At 42.2% G+C, this 25,377-nt stretch overlaps 1 protein-coding gene across 3 annotated transcripts in view; it reads left to right on the forward strand.

Moving 5' to 3' along the window:
* The window catches only part of HTR2C (5-hydroxytryptamine receptor 2C), a 218,492-nt gene that overhangs the window by 166,110 nt on the left and 27,005 nt on the right, over positions 1 to 25,377 (forward strand). For all 3 annotated transcript variants that reach the window (XM_036401896.2, XM_036401894.1, XM_054516298.1), the window contains one exon: positions 9,377 to 10,009. In XM_036401896.2, coding sequence (XP_036257789.1) covers positions 9,625 to 10,009 — 385 coding nt within the window. In that variant the 5' untranslated portion in view covers positions 9,377 to 9,624. The remainder of the gene's footprint in view (positions 1 to 9,376; positions 10,010 to 25,377) is intronic.

Below are 25,377 nucleotides of genomic sequence, written 5' to 3' on the forward strand. Positions count from 1 at the left end.
CTGCACACGCGCGCGCCCGGCTCCTGGCTCCTGTGCTTACATAACGTGGGAGCTGTCAGAGCCCTGCCCCAGCACTGCCCATCTGTCTATTCTCTCAGAGCTAATGAGCCTTTTCCTTCCTGCTCCAGGCATATTACACACCCTGACTTATTCATAGATGATGTCTATTAAAATTGTCAAATGCTTTGAAAATTTAATTATTTCCCTAAATAAAGAGTCTGCTTCTAATCACATTGAGGATGTTTCAACACAATTGGCCTGTTTTCTAGTGCAAATCAAGAGTGACTATGCTGAGCTCTGTCTGGCCCCCTGGGCATTGTCATTTAATTGAAAATACTTGTGATTTACTATAGTGTAAGAGCTCAGAGGTGTCCCCTAGCTTGGTCTGTGAGCAGCATCACAATGCAGAATTTATCTGGAATAGGCATCCAGAATAAAGTGGCCTCTTATGGCATCAAACAGTCAATGTGTGATGGGGGTGGAGGCAGGTATTTGTTTGCTTTTGGAGTGATGGAGCATACAGAAATCCCTTGCTTGCTATATCTATAGCTTGGATTATATTTGTCTCTTTCATGTCCCACTTGTGCCTGCATATGGCTCAGATGCTGAAGTAATTATCTTTGTTTCTGACTGATAAACTCATAGTTTACAGCCAAATTCTTTTAGTTATTCATTGTGTTATCATATTTCATTCTTATTTGATTTGTTCAGCCCTCAGTCATTCTGATTTTCCTGTTACATTCCAACCTTTACTGATGTGGGTGCTGAATCTTGGTTTTGAATTATCAATGTATTTGGTTCTCAAAGTAAATGTTTTGGTTAGGCAACATTAAAAACAAACAAACAAAAAAAGCAACCCCAATTTACTATCAAGGTCAAACCTTACCAACCTCAACAGACACCTTCCTTCCAGACCAGGGTTTGTGTTTCCAGTCTAATCCATTTTCATCTGCTTTGCAGCCAATACCGTGGCAGCTTCACAATTGCTCAGTTCATCTTGTTCTCTGGAGTTTTCATAACAACTTCCCTGGTGATGCCATATCAAATGGTTTAATGAAGTGTGAGTTAGAGACACTGCCTTTTTTATTATTATTATTTTTTTATTTTATTTTCCTAAAGAATGGAGTGTTACAGAACAGATGAACAAAATCCCAAGACACCAAGCCAAGACTTACAATGCACATCTGGGAAACTCATGTTGCCTTTCACAGCACTTTCCACACATTTTTGTGTCTCAAATTTTCCTTTTAAATCTGTTCTGAATTTTTGCCTGGTTAAGGTCAAACTAAGAATTCTATAATTGTGTGGATAATTTTCTATCTTGAAATGAAGACCAGTTGCTGTAACTGTTCCATCTTATTGTCTTTGTCCTTTTCCTGTTTTTTTAAGACGAGTTTTTAAGAGTTTTATATTCTATCTATTTTATTAGTTTCCCTTTCTACAGATTTATCGGGATATTCAGTTATATATATAATATACTTAGAGCAGAAAAGTGTTGGCTTTTTGAATTTATTCTGTCAGCCACTCCATTTTGGGTTTTTATGGGTCAGTTTCCCAAGAGAAAAGGAAATTAAAAGGGAAAACCCCCTATGAGTAGCTACATTTTCTATGTAATTATTGTATCAACTGTTGCTATGCATGAGATAAAGATAAGTCAATTAACTTATGAATGTTTCAATAATCCTTTCTCTGACACTGCACAGGTATGTGAAAACACATATTTAATTAAGCTATTACAGTAAAAGCCCTGAGCCATTTGTCAGTTCATTAGGCACACTTTTTATTACGCTTTGAGCTTTGTTTTCCTCTTCCTTGGCTTATTAGATGCTGTAATTTATTCTTTATAAAGACATTTGGACAGCAATGACAACAGGAGAGGCACTCTGTAACCTATATTAAGAGTGCACCACCACAGCAGGGAAGAGACCTCTATTAAAAAATCAGTGCCTGAGCCTTGAATTGGAGAGTTCTGCAGGCTGAGGTGCTCACTGGTGTGACAGTGTTCACAGGGGTCCCAGGATGAGGGAAGAGATGAGGATCTGACTCCAAGGTTCAGAAGGCTGATTTATTATTTTATGATATATATTCTATTAAAACTATACTAAAAGAATAGAAGAAAGGATTTCATCAGAAGGCTGGCTAAGAATAGAAAAAGAAAGAATGAATAACAAAGGCTTCTGTCTCAGACAGAGAGTCTGAGCCAGCTGGCTGTGATTGGCCATTAATTAGAAACAGCCACATGAGCCCAATCCCAGATGCACCTGTTGCATTCCACAGCAGTAGATAACCATTGGTTACATTTTGTTCCTGAGGCCTCTCAGCTTCTCAAGAGAAAAAAATTCCTAAAGAAAGGATTTTTCATAAAATATCATGGCTACACACTGGGAAAACAGATTTGGGGGAGAAGCTGTTTTGGCTGTGGGACCCCCACGTGAGCAGCCCTGTGCTGGTGATGTACCAGGGCTCAGAGTGCCCCAGCTCAGGGCCATGCAAAGGAAGAGGGGAGATTTTCCCCTGGATCTCCTGTGGGATGAGGTGCAGGGTGAGCACCATGTCACAGCATCAGAAATTTGTGTTCACTGGAAAATGAGAGGTCCTGAGGTGTGATTTCAGAGGGCGCAGAGAGCTGGAATGAAGAGAAAGCTCAAGGGAGGGAAACATCAAGGGATTTCTTGCTTGATTAAGAAATGTGACTTAGTAAGTAAAGAGTGAGTCAGCAGCAGTCCCCAAGCAGGGTGGGCGTGCTCAGAGTGTGCCAGGCTGTGACTCAGAGCTGCTCCATGCTCACCTGCTCCTGGCCACGCTGCTGCTGCTGCTCTCTGTCACTGCTGCAAACCGTGCACAGTCATCAAAGAATCCCAGTGATACTGGGTGGGATATTTCCCCTAAAACATGAATTGAATGTAAATCACTTGATGAGTGTTTTTTATTTAGAGGCATGTACGTATTTAGGTGTGTCTTGCTGTGGTTGCACTTAGAGCTGTGAAGTTACTCAACCCCACGTGGGATAGAGCGCTGTACATCAGAAACTGCTGAAAACTGTGGAGTCTTCTGGCTTCTAAATAAGCCTGGTTTTAAAACTTGCAAAAAAAAGTTAGCTAAAGAAAGCTAAGCAAGTGTTTTTGTTGCTTTGGTCTATTATGTTTCATTTTGGATAAGTGCTCACTTCCAGACTTTAATGATGTAAACAAAGAGCTGCCATGCAAAACATTTGAGAGAAGAAGAAAAATTGGTTTAAAAATTCTAAACTTAAAGAAAGTTTAGAAAGAGTAAGAAAACGTTTAACAGAGGTTTACTGCAAGAACCCTGAAAAGCTGAGTGTAAAAAAGCTGTCACACAGGATTTTCCCACCAATGTCACACTTGATGTTTGCCACATTGTGCAGCTGAATTAAAAGGGACAGAGGGAAAGTCACTGCAGTGGAGGCAGAAACCAGGTCCTTATAACCACAGGAGCTGCCTTGGGAATGCTGGGGACTCTCAAAGCTCCATGTGCCAGGGAGCAAATACCCACAATACTGTTGCATTAAGGGTATAAAAGTTTGGCAGGAGATAAATGTCCCTTGTGTTCCAGGTGGTTCTCAGAAATTCGAGGCAGGGCTCAAATTCAGGTTATGGCCAATTCAGACTGTGGGGCTGGTCAAGCTCAGTAAGAACTTTCAGGAGCACAGCTGTACAAATAGTGCAGGAATGTGGGTTTGATTGCATTCAATAGGACTTTGCATGATCCAGGTTCATGAATAATGTGATTTATTGAAGCAACAGGAAGGCAGGGTCAGGACTGCCATGATAAATGCACTAACTGCAGAGAGTTAATATGTGCTTCGAATTTCAGCCACTGGGGACATGTGTATTAAAAAAAAAAAAAAGAAACAAAAAACCAGAGAGGCAGGTTGGAATTATATCTACCCTTAGAAAATATGAACAACTAGGGTATAATCATTCCAAGAAGTTGGAACAGTGTGTGATGAGATTCAGATTTATTCTGTTGTGGTGTTTCTGCGTGTCTGAGCCAAGAGAGAAAGTTCATCATTGCAGGGAGTGGCAGAGTATCTACATCTTCTTGTGAGGTTCCCAGGTGCTCTTCCACAAAGGGAAAATAAAAAAGGATGCTGGTCTTACAGCCAGAAGGTGGATTAAGATCTCTCTGTGTGTTTGTATCGCCTTGAAATGTCTGGAAAAGAAATTAATGCCTTTCTGACTCAGTATGAGGGAAGATACAGAGAAGGAAATTGATGCTATTTGCTTTTGGACAGAATGGTAGTGATTCATTATTATGACCCTACAAAATATCACTACTTGAACTCATATCTGAGAAAATCCATTTTCCCCTTGCTCTGAAAAAATCAAATGCTCTTTTTTTAATTTACAAGTAATTAAAAGTAATTAAATAGTTATTTTCTGTGTCAGAATTAAAAAAGACTGGTAGAAAGCTGTATTTGGGGAGGTTTCCCTAAGGTTTTATTAAGTGGTTTTTACGCTGATTTACCTCCAATTCCTATTGGGAAAAATTCCAGAATTTCTTGCAAAACAGAAGAGGACGTATCAAATTCTTCCTTGGAAAGAAAATCTCTAAACAAAGTGCTAATATATTCCCAAGTTCAGGAGTAGCTCAGGAAAATAGTCAAATTAGGCATAACCACTTCTCTGGATTGCAACTTCAGTTAATTTGCAGTGGGTATCTACAGAATAATCATTGGCGTTTGACTTTTCCTTCCCTGCTGCAGTGCCTGTGGAAATGCTGCCTCTGTGATGGCACTGGGGGCATTGCTTCCAACAGAAAGGAGATTTCCTGATGCTGCCAAGTGACTAGAATGAGCTGGGGCTTTCCAAAACTGCCACTTCCAGAGGATGTTGAGCTGTGGGATCCTCAGACAGACATGGCCTCAGCAGGTGGGGAAGGTGAGGAGCTGGCTCTGGTGTGAGCTGGGGCAGCTCTGGGGCCCTGGATCCCACCCCAGGCACACTGGGTTTGTTTTCCCTTTGTTTCACAGCTCTGTTTGCCCACTTGGCCACACACTTTTATTTCTGGCCCTGGGGAAGCTGAAGGGGAGAGGATGTGAGCAGGGACAAGCGCAGGAGTTGCAGCAAGGGTAGGAGTTCAAAACATCCCCATGCTGGACAGCTTTGCTCAGAAGCACAATTCTGATCCAATTATAGGATAATTTAACCTGAAAGGGACTTTTTGAAGGGCTCTAGTCCTCCAGGTGCTCAAGGAAGAGCTGACTCCCAGGTTAGATGGGTGTTTGGGGGTAGATCCCAGCTGTCTTCTGAGCTTCTGCAAGGATGGAGATCCCACAGCCTCTGTCCGACCACCTGCACTGAGATTCTTCTCTTTTTTTCCTGCTTCATACACGATTTCCTTACATCTGTCACTGTCACAATTGCTTCCTGTTTTGCTGCCCAGCTTTTGGAATTCTCCTGTTTCCTCTGGAAGTACCAGCAGGTAGATGTAGGCAGCAAAGACATCCCTGTTCAGAGCTTTTCCTCTGGGCTGAACCAAACCCAGTATTTATTGTGCTTCCTCCCACATCACCCTGGTCATCTCCATTGGACTTGCAGCATTCTCACACACTATTTAAAAATAGAACTGCACAGAAATAGGGATGTTTCCTAGTGCTGCTACAAAAGGGAGAAAGATGAGTTCCAACTGCCCAAAATATAGAATTCTCTTCATATGAAAACATGACTTTATTGAATCACTAAAAGGAAAGCGGCCCTTTGCAAGTTTGCTATGAAAATCTGTATTTTAAAGCAACCTTCTGTTCCAAAAAAAGAGAAAATTAAATTGGCAATGGATTAAAAAAAATAATAAAGATGCAAATAGCAAGAAATGCAGGGTTTAGAGTGAAGAATGAAGCCTTAAATCTGCCTTCCTTGAACATAAATTGTGTATTCTATTATATAATTTTAAATTATTTGCCATTTTGAAAAGGGCTTCATGGAGCTATAAAAATTTATGTCATCTGACTATCTGGCTCAGATAGTTGTGAACTATCTGCAACTGTTTTCCTGTCAAAAATTGCAGTACTTACAGTTCAGTTTAGTTGACTTCAGATTTATTTTTTTCCCTGATGTAGGTCTGCCATCAAAGTCAAGGCTGAAGGCAAAACTTTTTATTTAAAAATGTTTGTTTTTTATCAGCTTGTTGGCTTTCGTCAGGTAATTGGGGAGATGTGAATGTGACTTGGAGAACTGGAGACTGCCAATATTTTGGGAGGAGAAAATCTTTCTTGCATATGGCCTTTGTACCCGTGATGCCATTGGATGTTTTTGGGTTCTTGGTGGGGTGGGAATTGCTGAAAGCCATCACTTTTGATCATTAAGTACTTCTGGGGTTTTTTTTTTACAGCAAGACTCATCATGAATTAATGTATTACCTCAGTCTGCCTGAAACTCAGGTTGTTTTTTTGGGCCAAGCTGACAATCCTTGATTTCTCCCCCAGTTTTAGATGCATGTTGGTAACATCCAGAGGTTCCCTCAGTGACTCAGGAGGGCTCAGAGGGTCCAGGGGAGCAGGATCCTGCCTGGGCTGGGGAACATCTCCAGTCTCAGCAGGCAGCTGCCTCTCTCCAGGAAAAAGGGCTCTGAGCTTTGAGGGGTAAAACAACTAAAGATGTATGCATTTAATTCAAAGGAAAAGAGAATTGTGTTTATTCCAAGAAAGGTTTGGTTCTTTTTCCTTTTAGTGAGTGTAATGGTGGTAAATACCCCCAAAGGCATGTGAGCCCCACCAGTACAAGCTTACTAACCATTGTAGCTTCTGCTTCACTCCAACTTAACCTTCTGGAATATCCAAAAACTCCAGCATATCAACCTCTGCTTTAAATAATTCATGTGTTTCTTGATAGACAAAAGTGTTTTTCTACCTTCAGTTTATTTTAAACTGGACTTAAAGAGTGAAAGGAAAGAATGTGCCAAAAGAAATCATTATTTTACTTTATCAAAAAGAGTGGCATAGAAAAGAATTTGGCTTTGCTGAATGTTTAAATTATAATTCTCAGGACTGTCAGTAGTAGATTGAACTGGAATTGATGATTGACCACAAAATTCAGTATGTGTACTTTGATGTTAGCTATTGGAAAAAAAATCTGTGATGGGCCCCTGTTTCAATTTAAAATTATGGAGATGGTTCTTAAATAAATGCAGAATCCATGAATAAATTGTGAATTATTTTTCTGGTACAGTGGTGTGCTTAGAAGACTGTAGCTGAAGGAATTAGTCACAAAGTTTTACCTTGAGGAGACTGAAGGATGCAGGGAAAAGGAAAACTGATGACTTCAAGCCAGGATCTGTGTAAAATAATAACAAGAGTATTAGCAAAGCAGTAGAACAGTTAATTCTGAAGGTGGAGCCCAGGCTTGAGCACTCCTGTAATCAAATTCCCACATGATTTTTCAATCTGAATATGTAAAATGCAAGAGAGAATGACTCTACTCACCATTTCAGTATACAGACCCGAGCAGTGATAAAAATAGACACTTTTAATTCAGAAGCTTTATCTTGGAGTTGGTTTTGGTGCTGTGGTTTTGTTTGGGGGTTGTTGGTTTGTTTTCATGATCTAGAGTTATGTCCTGTCTGTGATCCTTTGGCTGCCCAGTGTCTCCTTCAATGTGGAAAGGTGATTTGGAAAAATTGTCATCACAGCTTTGAATTAAAAGCTGTGTTTTGGAAAAAAAAAATTGGAAGTTATTTAGAAACTTTCTAGAGACCTTTTTTTGTTGTTTTTGAGACCAGCTAAGTTGGAAAAAATAAATGGTCCAGTGACCACTTGTTCATTCATCTGCATGTGCAGCTGCAAAATTATTTTCTGTGCTGTGCAAAACTCCTTCCTAAATATGAGGTTTAGAGACCCTGTGGGAGTAATTAACTACAATGCAGAAGCAAATCTGGGTTCATTGTATGAACTGCTCATTTAAGAAATATTTTTGTGCACAAAGCCCATTAACAAGGTTCCAAAACCTTCATGAATGTTAAATATTTTATTCTAGGATTCTGAGCACTTCCTATTTAGATGAAATCTAATGTAATCTCATGAACTACATCTAGCTTTTGATACCTGGATTGCTGTGTCAGATGTGTGCCACAGTGCATTCAACTAAAAAAATCTGGCTTTTATTTTGTTATTTATTTAACAGTGATAGAACAGTCTTTTCCTGTGAGCTGCACAAAAGCTGAGGATGTACTCAAATGAAGCTGCCTGCTATTGATTTTATTCTCTTCCTGGTCCACTTCCATCCTCCTGCTTGACCAGGTGTTTTCCTCCTGTGCTGCTTGTGGCTGTCAGGAGCTTCCCCCAGTGCAGTGGAAGTGCTAAAGCAAAGCTGCTGTTTCTCATCAGCTGGACAAGCCTGGCAGGCAGAATTACTGAGTTCATTTCACCAGGCTGGGAATACATGCCCTCAGCTTCAGTGGCTGCAGCACGTGCCTGCAGTCAGGAGTACATTCAATTTACCCAATTAGCCCAAAGCATGAGGCTGAAGGACCTCAGAAGCAGCAGCATGATGTTCTCTGGCCTGTGTTACATGGGTAGTAATCAGCCTTGCCCTCACTGTCAGCTCCTTTTTGAGGCAGCACAAATCATGTGAGATGCTGTGAGGAAATCTGACCCCACTGGGTGTGGGATGGGGCTGCTGGGGCAGTGGTCCTGAGCAGCAGGATGCTGGGTTTAGTCTTGCTGGCCTGGCTGTGTGCTCATGATCAGCAGGAAACAGTGGCACAAAAATAGCTGAAAAGCAGAAATAAGTGCTCAGCTTTTATGAAAGTTTGGCCTTTCTTTTCTCTTAACTCTTTGTTGTCTGTTTGTTCCAGAAGGATCATACAATGTTGTCTGATAATATTGCATCTTATCCACCATTCATTTCCCAATAGAAACTGAACTGCAGTATTTGTTGTTACAGGAGAGTTAATCATTAAGATCTGAGGGTTTTTACAGCACCTTCATTTTACCTCAGAATATGTAAAATTTATCCAAACTCTTCCATTTAAGGTGATGGATTACCCTGTGCTTGGCTGCACTATCTGGATTGGCTGGAATTTTGTGCAATTACTATTTTCCACAGCAGCAGAGTATCTGTGAAGTAGATATCAATTGAAACATATTTTGCTCTTCAGACTTGCTTTTGCAGGTTTCACAAAACATTTAATTAGTGATAATCAGCTTTTAACCAGCCAGAGCACACTGATGTGATTCCCTGCCTCTCTCCCCCATGATTGGAGGCATAGTCTGTACCCTTCAGATAAATTGCTGGCAGTCTGGAGAATGTCCTAGCCAGCAGGAAGGGGAAGAATAAGGGTGTCAGTTGCATGGGGAATAAAGAAGGTGTTGTGTTTACTGTGGTTTCAGTGAAGACTATCCTTTTCCTTTACTTTTCAGAATGGTGAACTTGGAAACCAGCTGGAGATTGCAAAGTCTCCTTTCCCTTGAGGTTGGTGGTCAATGGTCGTCATCTACCACACCCAAGGAAAGCAGAGGAGCTCCACGCTAACTTCTGTAAGCCCTGCTTCACTATGGAAGATCAAATGGTTTTCTGGCTCAGGTTTTGTGATCTGCCTTGGACCTGGAGTTTGGAAAAGGGATCGTCTCTGAGGCACAGTTAAGAGACAGAGCAACCAGCCCAGACAATGAGCACTTTAAGTAGCACTGGAATATTGCTCAGCTTAACAACAGTGTCTGTTACACTGGATTTTAGTTTGCATGGTGGTCTGATGGCTTGGTCCTTGAGCAGCAATTTGACTCTGAACCAGAGTTTGCCTACATCTGATCCTCTCAACACCTCTGAGAAGGGGGAAGTCTCTCGGATGTCCGTGAGGGAGAAGAATTGGCCGGCCCTCCTGATCTTGGTTGTCATCCTGCTGACCATTGGGGGGAACATATTGGTAATTATGGCTGTGTCCTTGGAGAAGAAGTTGCAGAATGCCACAAACTTCTTCCTGATGTCTCTGGCAGTAGCAGACATGCTGGTGGGTATCCTGGTCATGCCCGTGTCGCTCATTGCAGTCCTGTACGGTAAGTGCCTTCCCTCCTCGTTTGAATTTTTGCCATTGCAGGGAGTCCCCCGAGGCTGCAGCAGCCTGATTGTCCCTGTGCTGGTGGCCTGGGGAGTGTCAGTGTGTCCTTGGTCGTGGCTCTGAGCTGGTGTTCACAGTGCCAGGAGTGACCTGTGAATAATGTCACACTGCGGGGTTCTTATGCTGGGGCCACCACAGGGGAGTCTGAGACATAGAGCCAGCTTTTCACCTTGGGCTGGGTCGTCCCCAAACTGAGCTAGGACACAAAAGCTCACAGAAAAGTGAGGAGAGAGTTCATTGTTCATGAGCCACCCAGCTCTAAGCCGGGTCAGGATCTGTCCTTGAGCTGTCGCTGCTAGGATCAGCGGGATTTGAGTAAAAATGTGGGTCAGAAAGGAGGTTTGCATGAGTGGATTTGGCATTCAGATAAAAGCCTTCACTCCTGGCATTTGTACCTCAGCTTGCCTTGTGCCTTTCAGGGGGTCACTGTGCCTCTCCGTGCCTCAGTTTCCCTGTCTCTAACCTGAGAGTATGCTCTGTTCTGAAGCACAGGCCTGCCTGTAGAGGTGTAAACATTTATTTCTCCCCATATCAGGGTCAGAGTGCTTGCAATGGAGTGGGGCATCACTCCTGCATTCAGGTGTGGAATCACTGTTAGCACTTCAAAGAAGTAAAATATCAAATACACCTGACTTTCATCTGGCTGAGACTCCAGACCCCTTTGTTCAGGGTGGTGCTAGGAGTCTCCATCCCTGGGTATTTCAAAGGAGCATTTTGTTCTCCTCTGTATGTCTGATCATCATGTTTGTATACTCTTGTATCAATTTTATAATCTGTGAATTTTGTAGATAAAACTTTAAATTTTTGAAGTCTTGTTTTCAGATTTTCTTAGAAAGGTATTTTAATATTGGTATTTCCTGGAAACAAATAATGCTGTTTACTTACAAATTTGATTAGAAATTGGTTTACTGTCCTATAAAGTAAAATGTAGAGATATTTATCTGACTTCTTCACTTGCCTAAATGAGTAAGTCTGGCAGAGATTAATTTCTAAAACACATTGATCAAGCATACATCATTCCAACGCTTATATAACTTGTCTACAGTGAGTTAAATCAATATGTGATTTAGGTACAGGCCTAGCTATGGAGATCTTATGCACAAAGATCTTTTATGTTGAACTGTCAGAATAGTTCCACCTCTAAATCTTGTGTGTATTATAACATGTGTATTTTATTTTTAGCGTTTTACTCCAGCTCCCTGGAGCTTGAAAGGGAGAATATAAATACTGAATTATGTGACAGACCTGCACTTGCATAAATTCTGTGTTAGCCAGTGACTCTAAAAAGGTGAATTTATGGAAGTGGTCTTCCTACATCCATACTTTCAAGGTCTTTGGAAACTAATAGAAATGGATTTTCTGTTCTGCCTAGAAAATGATTACTTAAGGTAGTTTAAAGGTGTAAAGCATGCCACCCTTTTAGCAGCAAGGAAATATCACTGATTTCAAGAGGCATTGTAATTATCCTCCTCTTTTGCCAGAGAGCCAGCACTGGCTGTTGATAGCCCAAACATTTCTCCACAGACAAACAGTACTATGTAGAGTTTTTTTGGCAAAAATCGTAATTTCATGGAAGATTTGTGGAAATGCTTTGAGGAATGAGGAGGCTGCTGGGGCAGTGCTGGGTGCTGGACCAAAGCTTGTTGCCTCCAGGCTTTGTGAGGGGAGGAGGAAGAAAAGTTCAATTTGGGGAAAAATGAGCCTCAGAGGAACTTGTGGATTGATCTCAGTAGGAACCCAGTGAAATAATTTTTAAAATACTATTTAAGCTGCAGATTGTGGAAGTAAGGAGGGGGAAAATGTTCTTACACCAGCAGAATTCTTGTGAGAATAACAGGGGTGCATGGCCATGGACTGAGCAGGGAGAGTGTTAGTGCTTGGAAACATCACTGGGAATGTTCAGTCACTTTTACTCTGTAAATTTTACCTTTTACATTCCATACAATCTACATAATTGTACACTGGGCTGTTTCATGTGCTGTACTGACAAGTGTACGTAGCACATCTCTTCCAGATTTGTAGAAGTCACTTTTAATTTATGTAATCAGAAAGGAACCTTAAAAAATACATATAACAAATAGAAGAGTGAAGAAATTACTTTCAAGTTTCCACATCAGCTCTCTCAGCCCCAAAGATAAATTCTAGTTGACAGAGTAACTAATTTCAGAGTAGGCTCATTTCCTTACTTTTGGCTAATAAGGTAAATGAAGTAGATTTCACTTCAAGCATAACCAGAAAATTGAATAGACACCCTCCACAAATACTTCTGGTTTTTGGTGGTTTTCTTAATTAAAAGAAGGCAAAATCAAGTTTCAAATTAATTCAAGAGTCTTATTATAAAGGAAAGGACAGCAGGATGCAGCATGATGGATTTTTCAGCAATTAATCAGGGCTTGGATATATTTATCAATTAGTCTTAAGTGTCTTACAGTAATCGATGAGTTGCATTTGACAACTGAGAACATTTTCCCTGGCATGCAGTTCCTAAAGAAGTAAGCAAATTAGTCTGCTAATTAATAAGCATGTATTGAGGAGAGTAAATGAGAAATGTACAGTGTTTCTCAGTGTATCTCAGTGAAGAAATGCCCGATTAATTAAAAATACTGGTATTTTTATTAAAATATTGATAGGCATCAGGTGTCTTACACATGATGGAGTTTCAGGGGACAGGTGGAGGCTTTCTCCTCACCCCTGAGCACCTAGGGACAAGCAGCAGTGGGTTTACATCATGGCATGGGTTTATGAGCAGGAAAGAGAGGGCTGGTGGAGGAATGCAAGAGAATCCCCTCAGCTGATCTGGGTTGCAGAGGAGATTGAGCTCTCTGGCTTCTTGCAGAGGGTTCACAAGTGCCCACAAGTGGCCAAGGAGTGGCCAAGATCCCTCTGCACTGCCAGGGTGGGCTCTGCTCTCCCTCCCCTTGGTGGTGCCAGGGGCTGAGGCAGCTTCCTGGGGCTGCTGTTGGAGTCAGAATTCACCAGCCCCAGCTGCCAGAGCAGATTTACACCCACAGTGTTGTTATTATTGATAATTACCATCATTGTGGTGTGTGACAGAGCTGTGCTGAGCACTTGGGCACACTTTGGTGCTGGTTTTCCTGCAGAGGGGGAGCAGTGCAGCTCAGCTCTTTGATGTGGCACTCAGGTATCTGGAATTGATCAGGCATTTTAAAGACCAGGTCAAGTCATGGGCTTAAATGCATCTTGACTACACCAAGTTCCAGCTGACAGTTGCATTGCTTCAGAAATTATTATTTATTCCTCTTAGCTTTAAATGTGTAATGTTTCTGTTTGTGCTAAGTAACCACTACATTTTATTCTTCTGCTAGGGTGGGAGTGAATGGGAACTCCTACACTGCTTGCACTATCTGTGTGATAAATTCAGAGAGGGGATCATTTTTTTCTCTCCAGTGACACCTTGTACCTGGGGTGTGTGCATTGAAATTTATGTCCAACAGGAAGGGTGAGTTTATCTTTTGCTATCTGTAGGATCCTTAGGCTGCTGCACTCTGTGCTCACCCAGCAGCATTTATTCTCTTTCCAAGTCCCTCAGCTAACCTAAATAATTGAAATCTGAAAGTCCTACTCCATCATTATTTACCTTCTTTCCAGATTATTAGATTCATAGGAAACTTTAGTTGAGATATTGAGTGTCCTGCTACTGAATTTTCTCCACATGAACAACTGCCTGTTTACCTGATGTGACAAATGGGATTAAGTTGTGGTGTATCTGTGTTGCTGTTGGGAAAGAAAGCTCTGTATGATGTGCCCTGAATCCATAGAACAGCTTCTTTTCTGCTACCCAAGGTTTAAATTGTGCTTAGAGTGAGAGGAGGGGGAATACTAAATGGAAACTCTCTGTACCTCATTGAATATGGGTCCCTGGTGGTAAAATATCTGGAGGCAGCTAAACGTTAACTTGCAGGGTTTTTCAGAGCCTCTGAAAATGTGGCACCCTCTGATGATTCCCTGATGGAAACAGCATTAGGAACCTGCACAGCTTTGGCTTGCACTGGGGGAAAGCTGATGGTTTCTGGTCAAGTGAGAGTCAAAGGCTGAAGGGCTGAAATCAGCACAAGAGCTCAGCACTGGAGAGGGTGATGATACCTGTCAAGAGGAGGGAGTGCTGCTCCACACCCTTTCTCAGCAGTGATTACATCTATTAAACCTATATTTGCATCACCCTCTTCAAAAACATTTGACTCAGAGCTTTTAATTGTCATATTCAAAGCTGGATTTTCTCCACACACATAAATCTCCTCTTAATGTAATTTTTGGTTTTATCTGAGATTATCTATACTTTATGTCTGGCTTTTTATCTAGTTTATTTAATTTTTTTTTGTTTTGTTATACTTTTAATGTTGGACAATAAAGACTGGAAGCCAGATGAGTGAGGAAAGTGTCATTATCTGAGGAGAGCAAAGCCCTTTGAAGGAAAGGCCACAGTGCTCTATGGTACTTGAAAGTCATCTTCTCACTAGTCTTATTAAAGCAGAATTACTTTCAAAAATTGTCAGAGCAATTTAACTTATTGTAGCCTTATGTTATTCTTTCTCATTATTTTGATGTGTGTGTTTTAGTGATGTCTTGTCTGAAAATCTCCTCAAGATTTTTATATGCTTCTGTTATGAAAGATGAGAAGCAAAATTTGATATTTGCAGAATGACACCAATATGAGATGGATGCAGTCATTTGGACTTGAGATATATATATTTTTTTGTCCTAACTGATAAAATTTCACTTATTCATCTATGGAGCACCCCCATCCCCAGGACTTTTTTGACAGCCAGGCTGTCTATGGCTCTAGTGCAATATTCTCCATTGAGATAAATACTTTATACTAAATTAGCAAGTTAACATGAATTTTTTTCTACTCCTTTCCATTTCTTTCCTTTTGTCTCAATTAATTTCATAGAAAAAATTGCTAGACATTCTTTTACAGGCATGTTACAGTTTTATAGTAGTTCTGCTAAAAACCTCAAAACCAGCTTGTTAGCACCGATGGTGTGTTGAGGGCTGAGCAGGAATGGAGGCAGAAATGGTACAAAACCATGGGTGCAGTTAAGCTGTTTATGTGGGCACAGGTGCCCCATGATGCAGACATGGTGCTTAAAGCAGTTTTTATTTTATTTATATTTATTTGTGTTTATTTTCAATGAAGTAAAATGTCACCAGTAACACTTGTACTGATTGTTCCTCTTGTCTGGGAATGTTGATTTAGCTGAAGTGGCTTCCTCATACACACCTTTCTAAACCCTGCTGAAGCTTTGGTCCTCACCAGGCTGAGAAAGATGCAAAAGAGAGCAGCCCATAAAACTGGAGAAGGGTCACCTCCACCTCCTCCATGGGGAGCTGCAGCTGTGCTGGGTGAAACAAACACAGCACTGATGGGGAGGTTCTGCTCTGGGAAGGGCACAGGGAAAATTTCCCTGGTCAGGCTTATCTCTTGGCTTGCTTTCTGCTGAATTCCTCCTTTTGGGAATGGATTTTGGTTACAAGACTTGCAAGCAATGCAGCAGTCCATAAATAAATGGTATAAAGTCAGGAAAGCAAGTCAGGGAAGTCTCTGCTGTCTGCAAACAGGCTGTTGTCAATTTGGAGGTTTATTTTACTTATGTTAAAGTATTAGATGGATTTGTGATTGTCTTTTGAGCAGTGTCTCTACATTTGGGTAGAGCAAGAAGAGCTACAGAGTGTACTTGGATCTTGTGGAAAGCAGTTTTTCTTCATTTCTAACACCTGCAGGTGTTAGATCTGTCTGTCTGCTGGTAGATTAAATTATAGCAGTGTTCAGCACTTGACCTGCCATCACTTCTTTGGGCAGATGGTTATGTACTTATTGGTAACTGAGCTGTTTTTTCTCCTTATGCTGCACCTGTACAGACAGATTTAGAAAGCTTGTCACTTTTAATGTAATAAGAACGAGCCCCATAAAAATTCAGATTTTAGTAAAAACCTTGGTTTGAATTGCAAATTCCTCCCAAAAAATTCCATGGAGACCTGGCATAAGTCTTCTGTATGGATGGTATGGATGCTCTTTTCTCTCCCTCAGGACAATCTGTCCTTCCCTTAGCAGGCCTCTGTGCTGCTGGTACATTTGCAGCGTTATGGTGAGCAGGATGTGACCACATCTGAGAGGAGCAGGCAGTGCCCCAGGTGTCAGCAATTCCCCAGGTTTGTCTGACAGCATGGTTTGAGTCTTTCCCCCACCTCCTGTGAGAGTGCAGCCGCCCCAAACCCTGGCCCAGGCTCTTTGCTGTGTGCAGGGGCCAAAGTCAGAGCAAGTGTTTGGGGCTACAGCTCCTGGGTAAAGCCAACTGCAGTTATCCCCTGGCCTCTGGGATATTTTGGAATCCTTCCTGCTGTGTGTTAGCTGAGGCACTGTGAGTGACCTGGGGTTAATAACCAATAATAATAATAATAATAAAATTAATAAAAAGTTCTCATGTCCCTCCTGGCCTCTCAGCAAAGCTTTGTTGTGTCCTGTCCGGCCCAGCTCTGGGCAGGAAGGTCACATTCCTCAATGTTGTTCAGCTCTGCACCTTCCTTCTGGAAATGGATGCTGTTATTCTTCCTTGGATGCTCTGGAAGCCGCTGCTCTCCCCAGGGCAGCCCCTCTCCCCTGCAGCTCCTGGGAGCCTGGGCTCTGTTTTGCCATGTGGTGCCTTATGGGAAAATGGGAAATATGGGGCTCTCTGTGGCTGCTGCTCTGGGGGCATCCTGAGGAGCATGTCATGGCAAACAAAGCTGTTGGGAGTGCTTTTGTCTCATTGCAGCCTCAATTGTCTGGTTGAGGCTGTGGAAGTGTATCCCTGTCTGCAGCCTTTCTACTGGGAAGCTGGAAGAGGGATGGGTTATTCTCGTTGCTGGTGAAGTGCTTTGCAGCATGTGGAGCCCAAGTGCCCATTCTGCCAGCTTTATGGTGATCTGTTGCAAAAAATGAAAACTTTAGCCAGTAGCACCATAATCACCAGGGTGTATCAGACTATTATTTAAGTCATAAACTAGAATTTCTGTCTTGAAAATATGTATTTTTTAATATAACTCCCTTCTTGCGAAAATCTGATTACTTTCACATTTATTCTAATGCTGAAAATGAATTTCCAACCCTGTACCCCTTCTGGGAAGCTCAGATTCTACCCAGCATGTCCGAGCAGCAGGAGCCACTCCAGGGCCATGGAGCTGCAGTTTGCTGGCGTGAGCCATGAGCTGGGCAGCTCTCTGGAGCCTGTGGGGAGCAGGAGCTGCTCTCTGTGGCCAGCAAGCACCTTCCTCCAAGGAAAGGCTCAGTGTGTCCAGCTGGCAGTGGTGCCAGCAGCTCTGCCTGAGCTCCCAGGGTGTCCTGTGTGCACATTCTCTGAACTTCACCCAGGGCTTTTTTCCTGGGAAGCTGAAAGGCAGCGAGAGGCTTCAGAGAAAAGGAAAACAATTCTTATCTCATTTGCTTCTCCTGTGTTGTGCTCACATGTGGAATGTGTTTGGAGATTGTTCACCCACAGGTGATTGTTCATTGGATTCTGCTGGGAGTTGTTTTCACTCTTTGGCCAATCAGGGCCAAGCTGTGTCAGGACTCTGGAGAGAGTCATGAGTTTTCATTATTACCTTTTTAGTCTTCTGTAAGTATCCTTTCTGTATTCTTTAGTATAGTATAGTATTCTTTAATACAATATAGTATCATAAAGTAATAAATTAGCCTTCTGATAAGATGGAGTCCTCCTCATCATTCTCTCCCCTCGTTGGGGTTGCCTGAATTTACAACAGTGCCCCATCTCACACAGGAGCTGCTCCCTACACCTTCTTGCCCATTGCTCAGGGCCATTTGCACGTGACAAACCTTTTCTTATTTCCAGGAGGAAAGCAGCAGCCCCCTTGCCTTAGGTCTCTGATCTTGCTTCCTCTGCTGCTGAGCTCTGGATGATGCAGCAGAGGGTTTGTGGTGCAAAGATAATTTTTGGAATAAATCAATGCCAGCTTCAGAGAGAGTTTCAATGGCACCTTGCTTACTGCTGTGGGTAGGGCCTGGCAGTTCTGTGCCAGGTCCTTGTGACTCATTTGAGCTCAGCCATTATCCACATTTTGGAGCATTAGTTTATAGGACTCTGAAGACCAAATTCTGCTGTCAGATAGAAAGGCAGAGCAGTTGCTATTTAATTTTTTTACCACCTTCCTCTTTCTTGTTATTTCTTCACCCTATGCCACCTGTATATCATCCAGCTCTGACTTTGGCTGGCTTCTTGGAACAGGCAGAGATTTTCTTTACTGTCCCCTCTGTGTTTGTTCCTGTTGACAAGAGGATCTTGTCAATCTGCCAGCATTAGGAGAAGACATCAGAGAACAATAAACATTCCACATTTGTTAACATGCTTTTTTGCTCCTCCAAACCCCTTGCTGTCAAGTAACCAGCTCCTTTGCCTGCTGTGAGTTAATGGGACTTTTAGCCTGTGATCTGCCAAGGATGAGGCTGCTGCCCATGGAGCTCAGGCTGCTCAGTCCAGCACAGATGAGCAGAGCAAAAACACTTCCAGCAGCCTCTGTTTCTGGTAGGTTCCATCATGAGAGGAGGTTGGAGTAGATTGTCATGGAGAAGATTGTATGGCTGCTCTCTGTTGGCTAAGATTGTTTAGATTGCACACCCTTTGAGTCAGATTGTGTTAGATTTGGATAAATAAGCCCTCCAGAGAGGGGCAGAGATCCCAAAGGCCCTGGCTGTGCCCTCCATCTCATTCCACATCAGGCACTGAGGCGCTGTGCCAGCATCCCAGCCTGGCACTGGGCAGGTCAGGTGTGTGTGAGCCACAGCCTTGGCACTGGCAGCACTGCCAGGCTGGGAGCTCAGCCTGGCCTTTCCCAGGAAAATCTGTAGCCCAGATTGTCACAGCTTGCCAAGGGATTCTGCAGAGACTCATTGTTTGCTCCATGGCTCTGACAGGTTTTCTCACAGAATTTCTTGCAGAAAGGCCTGAACAAAACCAGTTATTCTGACCTGCATGGGAGCATCAGACCTGATTTCTGAGATTTAAAAGGATGTGTTTCTTTTTTCCTCTCTAAGTATGAAAACCAGGAATGCTACAGAACACCTTAGATTTTATTTTCTAGATGGATTGCTCCTCTGTTTTGCTCAGTGGCATCAGGCTACAGGTAAATAACTGTAGGCATAAGGGACCTGGGGAATGGTTTCCTAAAAAAATCCATGAGGGGAGATTCTGACTGTGCTAAAGCCAGGTGGGAACATTGACAGGACATGCAGAGAGCCTAGGACTTCTGCCAGGGCAGTTTTCTGCCTCCTCCAACCTCTTTACCCTCTTCCTGCCTGGCCATGACTGCAGCAGCATCCCTCAGCCAGAAGGGTCTGAGATGTTTTGCTGCTCTCCTCTGAGTCTGAGGAATCTCTCCTGTCACTGCTCCTTTCATGGCATTGCTGTTCCTTGGGTTCAGCACCATCATCCAGAGCACGAGGCACTCTCCTGTTGGAGCTCTGTGGAACATACAGGTGAGAGGAATGAGCTGGCATTGATCCAGCTGAGGTCACCCAGAGCTGCACAGTGTGCAACACTCAGCTCAGGGCTGAAATGTGCTCCTGGTCTGTGCAGGGCCTGATTCTAAAGTGTGTTTTTGTGGGCATCCATTTGCTTAATGTGGTTTGGCATGAAACGTTTCTTTATGTTGTCTTGGTGAGGCTGGCTCTCCCTGAGACACTTGTGTTTTGCTTTTCCTGCTGGGAAAGGAGTGAACTCCTCTCTTCTGGGTTGGCTGAGACTGTTGAGGGTTTTTTGTTAATTTTATTGGTTTTGATTGGAAGACAAAAATGTTTAAAAGATAAAGGAAGCAAACTCACCTTAGAAAAAATATTGTGCTGAGCTACATAATTCAAACAAGAAAGAGCAATCACAAAGATCACAAGGGGAGTTTCCTGATCCCACAGGAATGCAGGATTGAAAAGAACTTTCTGACTTCTGTGTCCTTGTTTGCTAGCAAGCATCATTAAGACACTGAGCTGCTGCAGTCATGTCTTCCATTTTCCAGAGCCTCTTTCCTTCCAGCTGCCTTTTTTTGGGAAGCTGAGGACAAAATATGTGTGTTTTAGAGTGCAGCAACAGAAAGCCAGGACAAATCTCTGAGCAACTTATTATGAAATCAAAACCCTTAACTTTCTTGCAAGAAGCAGTTTTTAAATAGAAAATCCCAACACTGCAGTGTGAAAAAACAGAGCCTCCATTCACCTTGGTACTTCCTGAGAGGCAAATGAGCTTTGAAACTTTCCTTCCAAAGCTGCTAAGCTGGGCTGCTTTCCCTTTTCAGATTTATCCAGTGAAAGCTGCTCCAGAATTTCCTCTCTCCCAGCTCTGCAGGGCTCAGAACTCACCATGGGTCAGTCATGTCTGCAGGCTGTGAGGCTGGGGGTGCAGCCCAGCCAGAGGCTCAGCGGCAGGGAGAGCAGCAGAGCAGGGCAGCTGAAGCCTCCATGTGCTCTTGGTGAGTGGGGACAAGATTTTTCCAGCCCTCGCAGCTCCACAGCTCACCTGGAGGCTGTGGTGTCACCCCAAAACACAGCATGGAAGCTGTTCTAGGTAAGCACAAGCCACATAAACCATCACCCAGGCATCTCAGGGTGTTTCCTTGGATGCTGCCTCTACAAATGTGGAGGAGAAACCGGCAGAGTCCACTCTTGCCCTGCCTGCTCCTGAGAGGTGAAGGGAAATGTTAAAATACTTCAGATGACTTCAGTGAGTAAATCCTATTGTACTTGTTGAAGTATGGCCTTATCTTTTTCTAGTTTACCCACAGCTCATGTGCTGCATTCAATCAGGGAGCTATTTTTCATATGTTAGACATCAAATTGGATGGGTCTGTCTTGTTTGCTTGGTGAAATTGAGAATTGCCCAACCAAAATAAATCTTTTATGTGCAAGAATGACTCATTAGAATAATTTTGAATTGCACTCATTTAAATGTTTTTATTTAATGCAAATAAAGTTTTAGATCCAATTATAGTTTTTATTTCCTCCTTTTGCTCAAAATTTTTGGAAGATACAACAGGTTTTAAAACTCACAGGAGTGTAAAGTCCCCAAAATCTGCAATGTGTATAGTTACATTTCTGTTTTATAGATCTCTGTTTTACTGATGTCAATTTAAATACAGCAGCAGTTTTAATGCTGTCAGTGCAATCTTCTCATGCCCAATTTGCTTCTAGATCAGTGAAGCTAAATGTGCTTTAAAATGCATGAATCTTTATTTACTTTTTATTACAATAGCCTGTTAGATCCAGTAGTAGTTTTGTAAGTGCACTGCCTCATTGTAATTAACTTTTATGGGTTTAGTTGAAAAGAAATATAAACTCCTATGCTTTGTAGCCAACCAGAAATTGATACAAGATAATGAGAAAACTGGAATTGTCATGTATAAAAAGAAAGATTCTATGATGATAAATGGTTCCAGCAGTAAATTTGGTGCTTCATAAAGGCACCAGGCAGATCATGGAGATACCAAATAAAATGAAGACAGGTAATGTGTTTCCCACAGACAGATTTAGCCTCATCTGAGAGGATGAACAGCACCAGCTCCAGGCACTGGAGCCATGTGAGACACACCCAGAGTCCTCCTTGGGTGTGTTTCATCCCCATCCTTAAAATTTTTAAATCAAGAGAAAGGATTTTAGTAGAACTGCAAACATCTTACCAAGACTGAGTTAATTTTACCCTGTGTCATTGTACACAGAGATTGACCTGTCTGTTCCTCATCTGGAGAAAGTCCCAGTTAAATGTTCACTCCTGATGTCCCAGCAGTGTCCCAGCAGCCCAGGGAGCTGCCTGCACCTGACTGAGAGAGCAGCAACTCCTCCTAATCTTCACCCTAACATTAGTTAAGTGAGAAACAGAATATTCCCCACTTAGAAGCATCATATTTGTGACCCAGATTTTAGGACACAGCTGTGATCACGAGTGAGCTGTGACAGGGGAGTGCATCTCAATGGCTTCAGCCACTCTGCCCATCCTGAACACCCCACACCAGTTTTTGCTTTTGTTTCTGCTTTCTCTTACCCACAAGCTCCTTGTTTTCCTTCCTAGAAGGTGTCTGCAGCTATATCTAGCAACACTTCCATGCACCAAATATCTGGGACATATTATCTCACGCTGAGAACTTGCTCTCAGCAGTGAAATTGGGCTGAGGAAATAGTCAGTAGGATGTGTTTCTCCACACTTGTCAAGGAGCAGCCACACTTTCCAGGAATGGTCCTATTGCAGTCTGCTGTAAAGATTAACAAATGGCTTCATTTCCCTGGCTGCACCTGCAGATAGCAGAGACCTGGAGGGAAAACCCAGAACCCCAGGGCTGGTCAGCTGTGTTTGTGTTCTCTGTCTGGAATTCACATTGAACAGCTCTTTCAGCATTGTTCAGTGTCTGCTCTGTGTTCACAGAATCATTCAGGCTGGGAAAGACCTCTGGGATCATCAAATCAAGGCATAAACCTGCCACGACCGGGGGACCAGGGGCACCAGCAAACCCTGTCCCTGAGCACCACATCCTCCTAGCTCTGAACTCTCACAGGGACAGTGACTCCATCACTTCCCTGGGCAGCCTTTCAGTGAAGAATTTTTTTGGAATTGAAAGAATGCTTGACCACCCTTTCAGTGAAGAATTTTTTTGTAATATCCAACCTAAACCTCCCATGGCACAACTTGAGGCTGTTTCATCACTCAGGAAATTTGTTATTGGATGTAGATGGATGCCTCATCTGCAATTTGCTGTTTGGTGTATTTGTGTACATCCTAACATATTTGGTGCTTTGCTGGATTATATTATGGGAAGCACTGTGTGAAAATAAGTAAGATTTATTTTTAGTGCATGGTAACTGTATGTGATCAATACAATAATATCATAATTTCTTGCCTTAAGCGCTCAACCTGAATGCTGGTGAAATGCCAAGACCTGATCAATAGTCTGCTGCACTTTTAGAAGAGATGGATGTGATGGGCCAGCTCAGCCTTTGTGCTCAAAAATGTGGGGAAAATCACTGCCATTAGGCAGGCCCAGTACAGCTATAGACAGCTGCTTTACACAACATGCAAAGAAATATAGAGAATTGAGGTGAAATCTCTACCATTCCCCTGAATATGTTGTAAGACAAATATTCCAGGGTAAAACATTAGTTTAAATTATACATCTTTCCAGGATTGGGTAATTAACTCAGAATTAACTCAACTTTTTCATTCTACTTCCTTTCCATCCGTCAGTTGAATTGATATCATTAAATTCTACTCGGCAAATTATGATTTTACTGTCTCTATCCAATTCACATAATATATTCCTTGAAATTCTGGTTCTAGAGTTGTCTATTATTCATTAAAATACCCTCATAAGTTACTTCACTTCCCTGACACCTAGCAGTAAAAGTAGCAGTAAGTTCCTACTTTGTGTTTTATCAGCACATGCTGGGAAACAGGCTCTTTGTAATTCATCTGCTTGCATGGAAATTAAATGAAAATTACATAGATGGGAGAGGGGCCACATGCCAATTGTTCAGCCTTGCACTATTTTGCACACTGCCTCATTGACAAAATACAATCTTTTCCTGAATGGACAATTTACAAGAGGAACCAAATGGATCTTTACTGGATATTCTGCCAAAATTGTCATTAAAGATGCATTAGGGGAATTTGTGCATGAACCTGTCATGGAGCCTAGGCTGTGATTAAAAATATGCTACATCAAAATTTGGGTTTCATGCATTAATTTCAAATATATATTCAATTTTTCCACTCCGTGTTTTCTGCTTGTAACAAGTTTTCTTGTTGGAAAAGTTTACTCTTCCTGCAGACAGTCTGATAAGCACAGGGGACAGCAGTGGGTTCACTGAGTGAATCTCTCACCCAAGATGCTGTCTGGCTTCCTAGATGAAAAAGGTTCAGGACTAGAAAGTTCAATCAGTAATATACAAACATGAAGTGTTCCTCTATCAGCTCTTAGGTGTGGGATTTGATGGGCAAGGCAGGGTGGTTGATAAGGCTCTGTTGACTCATGTTTGTTTTTTTTGGGTGGTTTGATTTCCATTCCTGTTGACACATTGGTGGGAGCCTCAGTTCTCCTGCAGCGCTGGAGTTATCAGGACAGACCAGTTGTTATTCAGACCAACACCTCTCCATCTTCCGATGTATAATTTGTTTTGCAACGTGTTTATTTTTGGTAAGATTGCGGTGTTTTGCTTGTTTTTATAAATGTCTATTTCCATCCTCAATCAGAGGCAGCAGCTGCATGGAAAGGTCTTGGTGTTGCTGAGATATGAAACTGCATGACAGGCTTTCCCTGGACCTGCTTGGGAGGCAGGAGCCTGTAAATGTGTCTGACTGTGGCATTCACATTCTCTGAAAAAATCCCTTTGTCCAGGATTTTTCTCCTGGAAAGCTGAGAAGCCTCAGAGAAAAAGAGAACAATTCTTATCTCATTCGCTTCTCCTGTGTTGTGCTCATGATGTGTTTGGAGATTGTTTCCCACAGGTGATTGTTGCATTGGATTCTGCTGGGAGTTATTTTCACTCATTGACCAATCAGGGCCAAGCTGTGCTGGGACTCTGGAAAGAGTCAGGAGTTTTCATTATTATCTTTTTAGCATTGAGTAAGTGTCTTTTCTGTATTCTTTAGTATAGTTAGTATAGTATTCTTTAATATAATGTAGTATTATAAAGTCATAAGTTAGCCTCCTGAGCACATGGAGTCAGATGCATCATTCCTGCCTTCATGGGGACATTCCCAGCAAATGCAATATCTGACACCTGTGAATATTGATGGCTGGGGGAGGCAGCAGAGCTCTGCCCTTCTGCCTGTGCACTTGTTCTGAATGGGAATTACTTCTCACTCCACTATTGAAATTTTGTATTTGTTGGGTAAAATTTTGAATTTGCCGGTTGGACTTTTGTTGGTTTCTTCTGATCAGTCAATTTGAAATTAACAGAAAGGGAGATTTACATTTTAACACAGGAGAAGCCAAGAGCAGTGAGTCACTTGTTCAAATCCAACTGTCTGTGTCCATCCAGGATGCACAGCAGCAGAACAAGATTAATTGATTCATAGAACACAGCAAGTTGATGTTGACAAGCATGAATACAGGAAAAAAAACCTTTCAGGGTGAAGTCCTTGAAATATACCTTTTACACCATACTTTATCTACTTTTCATAATGATTTTTCCAAGATTTTCTAGTCCATATTGGGATAGGTGCTTCTTGTAGCTTGGGAGTAACTAATTATACTACAGCACTAATATTATTCATTTGTGTTTGTGAAATTTTAGACAACAATTAGAATTTTAGAATCATG

This window comes from Molothrus ater, chromosome 14 (genome assembly GCF_012460135.2).
Source record: "Molothrus ater isolate BHLD 08-10-18 breed brown headed cowbird chromosome 14, BPBGC_Mater_1.1, whole genome shotgun sequence".
In the NCBI taxonomy this organism is placed as follows: domain Eukaryota; kingdom Metazoa; phylum Chordata; class Aves; order Passeriformes; family Icteridae; genus Molothrus; species Molothrus ater.